Here is a 10,595-nt window from a genome sequence, read left to right as displayed (position 1 = left end):
ATGGACTTCGGTTCCCTCCGATCTTTTGGAGATTCTCACGGCTTTTACGAAAACATCGCCGAGCAACTGAAATACTCGCCTCTATAGAATTTGAACATTTGGGGATTCTCACGGCTTTTACTAAAACATCGCCGACCTGCTGAAATACTCGCCTCTATAGAATTTGACACGTGAAAAGAGTCACCGAGAAAACCTGAAACCACTTATTCAAAACCGCTTGTCCAGATAGCTTCCGAAAAGAAACAACAAATCCCCAGAGGCTAGTGATATCAACACTACTATATTTTGATAAATGCACGAACTTAGATGGACTTTTCTAGTTAATTGGTTTCAGTCTTTCAGAGCTTTTTAGGAATGGAGATGTTATCAGCATAACAATATTCTGATTATTTGCACAAACCCACCTGTCTTTTTTTCTTTAATCGGCGTGTGAGAACTTTTTAGGAAATGTAATAACTCTTTAGTACTCAGCTTGTCAGAACTCTTTAAGTAAGTTGATACGTCATAAAATAGATAAGTTGAACTAGTGCATTTATAAAAATACGGTCGTGCAAATATCAATAACCCAAAGAGCTCTCACAAGCCGATTAAAGAAGAAAAGACAGTTGGGTTTGTGCAAATATCAAAATATGGTTGTGCTGATAACATTTCCCTCTTGGGAATTGTAAAAAACTTTTTTTTATGATGTTGGGTATTCCCACCCTAATTTTTAGGGTAGGACTATGCCCTACAGATGCGAGCAATCACCCGTAAACCACCCGCATCGAATAAGCTCGGGGGAGTCGAACTCGTGTCGATGGTAGGGGTGCAACTCGGGTCGGGTTGGGTCGGGTTGAAGCCCCAACCCTAACCCGTCCCAAGATAGCATTCTCTCAACCCTAACCCAACCCAACCCGAGCCTTGGGTTGAGATGGTCAACCCTAACCCAACCCGCGTCCAAATTGGGTCGGGTTAAGTCGGGTTTATCTCGGGTAATCCTAGAAAAACATGATAAAACTAGATGCCAGTGGTAAAGGTCAGATCGGATCGGGTTGCCAGGGCCTCAACCCTAACCCAATCCGAAATGAAATCGGGTTGGCTTTTCCCAACCCAACCCGAGCTAAAATCGGGCTGAACCTGTCGAGTTCGGGTTGAGCCCGACCCAAGTTGCACCCCTAGCTGATGGGGCCATACCCATGACATTAAGCCAAAGAGCCACACCCGTACAGGTTATTGTAATAAACGTTTGACGACTGACAAGTCATAAAAGACAAAGTGAGATAGTGCAGTTATCAAAACATAGTAGTGCAAATATCAATAAAGTGAAATCAACTGAATGAAAACGTTAAAAATTCGAAACCTTTTTCCCTCTTTCCAATAACCCCACAAAACGAGTCAACAAAACTAGAGACATCAATCAAACAAAAAACCATTTTTTATCTCTCTTTGAACTGGTTTTACAAAACCAGCTAAACCCAATCAAATCCGGTTTTGCCCATTTTCCATTATCCACAACTTGTCATCTTTATTATCCCTTTCCCCCCAATTAGTAGCAAGGGGGGAGAGAGGGAGAGAAAGAACCGAGAAAGATTTTATTTTCCTTATTTAGAGAGTTGTTTTTCCCCAAACAGGACCCCGAATTTAATGCTATTTTTTTGCCTTTTTTGCTCGAAATCTTAAAACCCATCTCGGCTCCAGCAATAATAAGGATGCCCATTACTGATTTTTTGATCGTAACATCGCAAAATTCATCTTTTACATTTGGGTCTGTCGCCAGAAGGGTTTGTTTTTTGTCTGAATTCAATCAGAAAAAGGCTCTTAGTACTGTTTTTTCTTTGTTATTTCTGATTATAATCTTGTTGGGTTCGGTAAAAATCTCAGCATATATTCCCATTTTCCGATCAGAATTGTAATAAGATTCAATCTTTTGCTTCTGGGTCGGTTAAAAACCCTTCTGTATTCTCATCAGTTAGGGTTTTTCGACTCATTTTATCTAATTTTCGATTATAAACTCGTTTCTTTAGACCAAAACAAAAAAAAAAAACCCATTTCGATTTCCGATCAAAACCTTAAACTTGTGATTTTTCTAGCCCAAATAAGATCGGAAATCAGTTTACCAGACAAGATTTTTTTTTTTTTTTCTGTAAGTGATTGAAACTCCCTATTAGGCCGAAAATGGAATGTGTTTCTCTGATCAAAACAATGGAGGTTTATCATTATTTGATCTGATATGTTGCTAAGACAGTTATCTTTTTGGCCAGAAATCAATCTGTTAATGGACATGGATATGAAATCCAGTACCCTTGATCACTGGCGAAAGTACTTTCACAGCGCAGATTCGGATATCTTTGAGGTGATTGAGTGTGGGATCATGGTCGCGGCATCGGATTGCCCAAAGGAATTCCTAATGCGAAGAGATGGCATTGCTGAGAAACTGTTTTCATCTCACTTAACCCGGTGTTTTGGTTGCAATCGCATTGAGCTTGTCGTTCCCAAAGAGGATGATAACAAGATTAAGGAGGGTGGTTTTGGTGGTGATGGTGGTTCTGAGGGAGCTGGATTTGGTGGGAAGGAGAGTAAAGTGAATAGTAGTACAACTGATCGCGAGGAGCTTAATCATGTGAGCAATTGTAGTTATGATGTGGCAGAGGAGCTGACTAATGAGATTGAAGAGCAGAGTCAGATTATTGGGGAGGTTTTGAGGATAAAAGCGGTTCTTAGCAATTATCAAGATGAGGTTGATCTCTATTTCTCTTGTTCCTATTTGCATTTGTGTTTACTTTTCTTAAATGGGGTTTGAGATTAGTTGTTATCTATAATTTAACGGACAGTTTAAATTTATTGTTAACACGTGTCTTGTCGCGTGTCCTCACGTGTTGACACTCCTTTTGACACTTTTAAATGTACTGCTAGAAGTGCCAGGCTTAATGTGTACCGTATTATGTGTGACATTCTATTTTATTATTGAATATTGTATTTACTTCTTTTATTATTAACTCTTCTTTTGTTATAAAGTCTTCTATTAGCTCTTCTTTAACTAATATATATGATGTTAATCTAAAACTCTAAACAAAACTCTTATTCCAATATTAATATTCATTGTATCACATTGTCTTCTTTCTCACTGTATATTGGAGATGTAAGAGAACTAGATTAAATTGATGAATTCATTGGTATTTGATTATCTCATGTATGTTTTCGATTATAGTTGATTAATCCTAAAATTTATTAAGCAAATAACATATTTATATTGTTGCAAATTATGTTAGTAATCGGTAATTTTATATGTTTGTACTTGTATGAGCATGTTACTATTTCGAGATTTTTAGGGGTTGCCATATCAGACGCCTCGTATTCGTGTCGAAACTCGACACACGAATCCGTATCGACAAATCATGAATATATATGCTTTCTATTGTAGGTGTATCTCTGTTTCTAAATTTTAGGGGTGTGGCGTGTCCGACACTCGGGCATGTACTATTAATTAATAAAAATGTTCTTTTATGAAGAAATAATCATCTAAATAGGACGTGTACTGTTAATTAAGAGGAAACACATAGGAAACGTTTAGGAATCACGCTTCTCCTAAATTTGGAAAACAAGAACTTAGCTTCTGAAGCAAGCTTCCCATCCAACCAGGTCAGTGTGGTTTAGAACCATTACTAAAAAAAGCTCCAAACATAATAGAAGGTAAACTCTTCCGGTTTATGCCCAAAAAGTCAATACAAGATTACAGTAGTATCTAATCCTAATCCAGCCCCATAGTGAAATCAACAATCAAAACAACCATGCATCAAGCTTCCTCGAAATCCTCCAAATTAAAACCCCCAAAATAAGAAACTAGTCATCTAATTAACTATAATGAAGCAACAGCTTGGTGAATTCAGACTATAATTTTATTCTGATCTAATCAACTGCAACCAAGCAACTAAATCAGAGAATTCAATTCACAGTCTATTATATGTTTCTAACCCAATTGTCACAAAAGAGCAGCAAACGCAACTACCATAAAATCCTATGATTTGTGGACACAGACACAAGTATTGCGTTAGATGATTATTTCTTCATAAAAGGACATTTTCTCCTTTTGAGAATGCTGAAGAAGCGTATTCAAATAAATGACTGCATTTAAAACTTGAGAACATATATTCACTTTCAAATGACACATGTATATTATTTTTTTCAAAAACAATATTAAATCTACATGTATAAAAACATGTGAAACTAGAAATTCCTATAATTGTAATTCTAATAAGTCGCAAAGCCTTCTTTGATACTTGTAATCCTTACCTGCATTAACCCTTTCTCCCTAACCTACTTTAGTCCTACTCATTTTTATACGCTTTTGGTTCGCTTCGCTTTGAAAATGCAGTCGCAGCGATGCAATATTAGTAAAGGTTTTTGAAGCAAGCTACGGCTTCTTTAAAGCATTCTATTATCTTATTTTGTCTATTAGTAAGTGATGCTTGGCGGGCAGCGAAAGGTACTATAGGAGTTGCACCAAGCTATGCTCAAGCAGCATAGGAAGAATCCAACTCAATGACAATTCCATTGGGGTAAATTGACTCTGAGGCTTCCGTCCCTAGTTCTTCGCATAATGAGGGGGAACTTGCTGTTTTCAATATGGGGATGGATTAGGATTAGATGCTATTGTAATATTGCAGTGACCTTTTGGGCTCGGAAGGGTTTACCTTCTATTATGTTTGGAGCTTTTTTAGTAATGGTTTCAAATCCTAGTTACCTGAAACTTCCTAGTTGGATGGGAAGGTCACTTTAGAATCTAAGTTATTGTTTCCCAAATTTAGGGGAATCGTGATTCCCTCACACTTCCTTTGTGTTTCCTCCTAATTAATTGTACACGTCCTATTTAGATGATTATTTCTTTGTAAAAGAAAATTTTCATTAATTAATAGTACGAGGAATGCTAGATTCGCAGGCGTCCTTGCAAAAAGGAGGCAAAGGGCGCCGTTATTGGTCAGATTCCATTTAAGATGGCACAGAAAATTAAGATCTTAACCGTCTTTAATGAAATCTGATCAATATTTAAATGGAAACTTCCTAGTTGGATGGGAAGCTCACTTCTCCGGAAACTCGCTTGGAAGCTAAGTTCTTCTCACTTCCCAAATTTAGGGAAGCACGCTTCCTAGACACTTCCTATGCATTTCCTTTTAATTCAGAGTACACTTCCTATTTATGTGATTTTTTTTCCAAAAAGAATATTTTCTCCTTTTGATAATGCCGAAGGAGCGTGCTAAAAGAAGAGTGCAATTTAAAATTGAAAACTCATATCAATTTTCGAATGAAAATTATGTTTATCTTTTTTGAAAAGCTTAAACATTAAATATACATGGATAAAACACGTGAAACCGTAATCTCCTAAAACCTATTATTCTAAGTAGTCATGAAATCTTCTTTCTACATGTAATCCTTACCTAGATTAACCTTTCCTCCGTATCCTACTACAATCTATGATCTGTGGACTGACGCGAGTGTCGCGTGTCGACACGGACATGAAGTGTCAGACATGGTAAACCCCCAATATTTAGAAACGGGGACACGGCTAAAATAGAAAGTATATAGAATTATAATTTGTTGATATGGATACGTGAGTCGAGTTTCGGCACTGATGAGTTGTTTGAAATGGCAACATTTAAAAACCTTGAAATGGGGACACGAATAAAATTATTGATAATTACATAAATATGTGTCCACACACTCACATTAACTCTAAAACTTATAGCAATACATTTAGAAGTGTCCAAAGGAGTGTCGACATGGGTGGACATGCGTGTCGTGTCTGACACGGCATGACATGTGTGTCAGCAATAAATTAAAAGTGTCGGCTAAATCATAGACTACAATCCTATTCTTTCTATGTGCTTGTCCGCTTCCAATGAGTCTTAGTACATGCTTAATGTCAACTTTTAATCACGCTTCCCACATTTTCACTTTACTTTCTTTAGAGCTTTTCGCTTCTGCATTTTCTCTTTTCTCAACCGCTCGTTTCTTGCACTCACTTCCCACTCTGGCAACCATACTCAACTCAACAAAGCCTTTGTCCCAAACAAGTTGGGGTCGGCAACCATGATCTGACCAACAGGGCGCCTGTGAATCTAGCATTCATCTTAATAGTACTCCTCCTATTTAGATGATTATTTCTTCATAAACGAACATTTTCTCTTTTGATAATGCTAAAGGAGCATATTTAAAAAATAAGTTCATTTTAAACTTGAGAACTCATTTTAGAAACTTGTGTATACTAACCACCCCCCCCCCCCCCCCCCCCCCACGGCCCCGCTCCACCGAGGAAGCCATTGATCCTCTATATTGCAGCACAGAGAAATCCTTAGGACCGCAACCGGATCCGCCTCTAGCCTCTGGGCACGTCGGAACCACATGAGTTCACCGGGGTGGAGCACTGTCCGCCAAGGGCAGGACTTGAGTGCTGCAAATGAGCGGTCCCCTCTGCTCCTAAGAGTAGAGAGAGCCGTGAGTAGCTGTCTTGTTCATTCGTGTGACTACGTATTGATGTTTAGAGAGTCCCTTCCTTTCCTTAGCCAGAGCAGTGAGCGTCCCCGTCCCTCCGCCCCCCAACCACCACCACCACCACACACACACACACATAAACACAAAAAAAAAAAAAAAAAACACTGACATTAAATCTACCTGTACAAGACATGTGAAACTTTAAATTCCTAAAACTTATAACTCTAATCAGTCGCAAAGTCTTCTTTGATACTTGTATCCTTTCTTTCATTAACCCTTTCTCCCTAACCTACTACAATCCTACTTTTTTTTATATACTTTTGATTCGTTTCCAACGAGGCTTATTTTACACTTCATGTTGACTTTCAACTACGTTTTCGACATATTTTCTCATTTCTTTAGAACTTCTTGCTTCCTGGATTTTCTGGTTCCTAAACCCCTTGCTTCTTGCATTCAATTCCCACCCGTGTCACTACATTTTAAACCATATGTTTGATTACTATTAAGAGGAATGGTGGACTGAAGGGAGCCCTTGCAAAAATCAAGTGAAAGTGCTCCCCCATTGGCTGGACGTCACCATCCATCATTAATAATGACGAGAAAGTCAAAGAGGATGGTGACATCCAGCCAATGGAGGAGCCCTTTCACTTGATTTTTGCAAGGGCTCCCTTCCGTCTAGCATTTCTCTACTATTAATTACAGAAGTGGTGGTCAAAGATAAGATTGCTCATTTTATTCCCTTTTATGAGTTTGATTTTAATTTGAGTTTCTCTGGTTGTTGTTTCCAGTCTGACGGTGCACTGTTTGAGTCTTTGAGGAGGCTTCAGTTGATGGAGCTGTCTGTGGAAACATTGAAGGTGCCAATTGGATCTCTTCTTGTTAATTTTATTATATAATTGAGTTCAGAAAAGCACGTTTTTATGAAGGGCGGTTTCTAGTTAATTGAAATGTGCAAATATGAAATGTTCACTAGAGATATACCGTTTTTTCTCAGGCGACAGAGATTGGTAAGGCTGTTAACAATATGCGGAAGCAAGGATCAAAGCAGATTGGTCACCTTGCTCGGGCTCTTATTGAGTACAATTTCTTATTCATTGCTGGAAGTTAATTAAAATTTGTTTCTCTTGCATTTTGATTTCCTTGTGTTAGGTAATCTATTCATCCACCAGTTTGTTATCATTTGTGATTGTTAGTACTGGAGAAAACTCATAACAGACTCCTTATTTCTTCTGTAATTTTTATGGTTTTTTCCACTTTTTTCTACTCTATTTGCGAAATGTATCAGCAAACTCTATTCTCTTCCTAATTAATGCATCATCTTTCTCCTCCATATTATTGACAAACCCTCTCCCTCTTGCATTGTTTTTAGGGTAGCAGAACCCCGTGATATTGTGTTTCTGATCTGATCAATGCAGTGCATTTCATTTTTTTCGTATCTTTTGATAGATTCAAGTGATGAGTTGAATTTCATCTATATCTATGAATAAGTTGACAAACCCATTTGTACTCATTTAACCGCCTGTAGCTTAGCAGACAGTTTATTCCAGCAATTCAAGTGCACCACTAATATGTTCCTGCCTCTATGCCTTAGAGCTTGACTTCCTAGCATTGGACCATTATCAGTTTTTTTATGCCTCACAAATGGATATTAAGACCCAATTTCAGTTTTTTGTATGCAGATAGATTAGCGTCAGTAGAACAACTTCAATTTTCTTTAGTAGTGAGCACTAGGTTGGCTTGCAGATAGAATTTTTTGTATTTTAATCTATAAATAATCGAACCATATTGTTTTTTCCTGTAATGGTTGATGTATAACTTCCGGTAAAGTCTCATGCTAATGCTTACACTTTAAAGTGTTTGTTGTGTATTGCAGTGGGTGGAAGGTTGTTGTAGATGAATGGGTAAAAACTGCGGCTGCTATTGCAGGTAGGAATATTGGGTGTGTTTAGCTTTCTCCGCCTTTTCTGGCCAAGTTTTTAATAGATATGAATATTCAGTTTGTTCTGAAATTGCTTACCTGTAGCATACTCGGTGGTTTTGAATTTGTGATTGCAGGAGATTCGCCAGAGTCTGTGAATCCTTCTGTTGTGGATGACGAAGATGGTCTTCCCTCACCTCCGCTGGATGATTTAGCTTTCTTTACTACTTCCATGGATTTTTCTCAGGTAGATTGATTACAATAAAAATAACTTTCTCCTCCTCTAGGATAGTAGTATTATTCTACTGGATTTTATTGTGTTTTCCACTGGTACAATAATGAACTGACTGAGCTCTGCTGTTTGTGTCTTCTCACTGTACCAATACAAAGTTTTTTGATGGCATGGATGACGATGGAAGTGAGTTTAATTTGAGATATTTTCTCTACCCTCTATACTTAATGCTGGTTGGTTCTTTGTTATCAAATTCCCATGTCTTAATTCATCATTTTGTTGGAATTTTGTTTCAGATTTTCGAAGCAGTGGGGATGTTGACAAGAATCGTGAGAATGGAAGGATACCCACATCAGAAAACCATCATCCTAAGAGGAAGCAGCAGAGTCCGCATGATGCAAGTGTGCCTAAGGAGGATAAGAGCCTGATGAAGAAACCAGAGGCCGTTGAGAAGCAAACCAAGCCTTCCAAAGCCCACTCTGGTCCAGGGAGACCTCCAAAATTAAGCTTAGAGCATAAAGCTAACGGAGATACAATGTTGCAGCGACAATCTGACCTGATCCCTGTCCAGAAGAAGCCACTGAGCGATGTAAGTATTACTTAATGCCAAATGGCATGGCATCTGACTACTATCAGACTATAAATTTGTTTAGTCTGATCAAGTACACAGCTTTTGAGTTCAATTTTTAGCCCTTCTGATATCTGCATCTTGGGTTATAGAAATCCAAGTATTCAGATGAATTGTCGGTCCAAGTGAAGCTTGAAGCTTCAAAGAGGAAACTTCAGGAAGGGTACAAACAAGCTGAGAATGGTATGTTTGTCTCCAATTTATATGATTTCTATTGTTTTTGTGATGTTATAATTCTTGCATTTGATCTGACAGTCACTGTAATTTTCTTTGTGACAGTGAAGAAGCAACGGACTGTACAGGTCATGGAGTTGCGTGATCTTCCTAAGAATGTAGGATCTGGTCATAGAAACTCCCACCCTAAACCAGGAACCCAAAATCGCCGTTTGGCAAATGGGCGGCGGTAGTCTTTCTGAATAATTGAACCTTTTGCATTTACTAGTTGTTTTCCTTCCTTTTCCATGCACAAAATGGAAGAAAACTATTCTCCGGCCTACTATAATTCGTTTGGGATGGGCATCTGTCAACCCACTCGATTCATACACCAAAGTCCTGCGGTTAAATATATAGAAAACCTTAGTTTACAGAAACCCATTTAATCTTTTCTTCTTCACAGACACAATTTACATCATATAAAAGCACTGATCAAGTGCATTTTCATATCATGAAAGTACTTTATACTTGTCAATATAAATGGATAAACATTTGGTATCCTTTGCACCGGTTATCATACAGGAAAATTCAATCCTTGGGCTTCCCTGCTTGTGGCCACCATATTTTGTTCAGGGCATTTTTTGTCTGATGTTATTTGTCATGGTCCCAAGTGTGGGAAGTGAGGAACTTGTCTCACATTGCTTAAAACTGTTTGCTCCTAGCTTCACGACTCTTCTCTCCTCCAGCTGGGTGCTGCCATTGAAGAGGTAATAATCTTTTTCTTGATTGGTATTGTCTCTCTTTTAACTAGTCTTGTTGCACTCTGAAGGCGCTGTGGCCTGGTGAAAAATAAAGTAACCAAAAGAGAGAATCCTCCCCCTGTTATCCTTTTCATACTTCGTGAACGAACAACATAAGGTGAGAATAATGATACAGGGGAGGGGAGAAGAAATGTTCTCTGATTTCTAATATTTTAAAGTTTCTACCTGAATTAGGGTCTGGTACCAGGCATATATTCCTACATGCGTTTATTCTCTAGTGATGGAATTCAAAAGGCATTAGGCCTCAAATTCATCAAATTGAAATCAATCTCTTCTAATATATATGATTAAATATTTAAATGCTTTCTAAAATATGAAAAGATTACTTTGAAGTAAACAAAGGCTAATTATATATGGAAAAACAAACAATTCTTAGCT

At 38.0% G+C, this 10,595-nt stretch overlaps 1 protein-coding gene across 2 annotated transcripts; it reads left to right on the top strand.

Annotated features, from left to right (window-relative positions):
• Positions 1-1,362: 1,362 nt before the first annotated feature.
• LOC143847385 (putative mediator of RNA polymerase II transcription subunit 26b) lies at positions 1,363-9,956 on the top strand. 2 transcript variants are annotated; one of them, XM_077356293.1, is made up of 10 exons: positions 1,363-1,760; positions 2,241-2,716; positions 7,254-7,322; positions 7,460-7,542; positions 8,339-8,391; positions 8,521-8,630; positions 8,774-8,801; positions 8,912-9,204; positions 9,336-9,426; positions 9,523-9,956. In XM_077356293.1, exons 2-10 carry the CDS (start codon positions 2,255-2,257, stop codon positions 9,648-9,650), a joined length of 1,317 nt encoding a protein of 438 aa, XP_077212408.1. In that variant the 5' UTR covers positions 1,363-1,760; positions 2,241-2,254; the 3' UTR covers positions 9,651-9,956. The 2 variants fall into 2 exon arrangements, with proteins under 2 accessions (XP_077212408.1, XP_077212343.1); XM_077356228.1 differs by having other exon boundaries at positions 1,363-2,716.
• The last annotated feature ends 639 nt before the right edge of the window (positions 9,957-10,595 follow it).

This window comes from Tasmannia lanceolata, unplaced genomic scaffold, assembly GCF_043159265.1.
Source record: "Tasmannia lanceolata isolate RefF3 unplaced genomic scaffold, GAP_Taslan_0.1 ptg000002l, whole genome shotgun sequence".
Classification (NCBI taxonomy): Eukaryota; Viridiplantae; Streptophyta; class Magnoliopsida; order Canellales; family Winteraceae; genus Tasmannia; species Tasmannia lanceolata.
The sequence above is the reverse complement of the archived record's forward strand: the minus strand, read 5'-3'. Positions and strand labels throughout refer to the sequence as shown.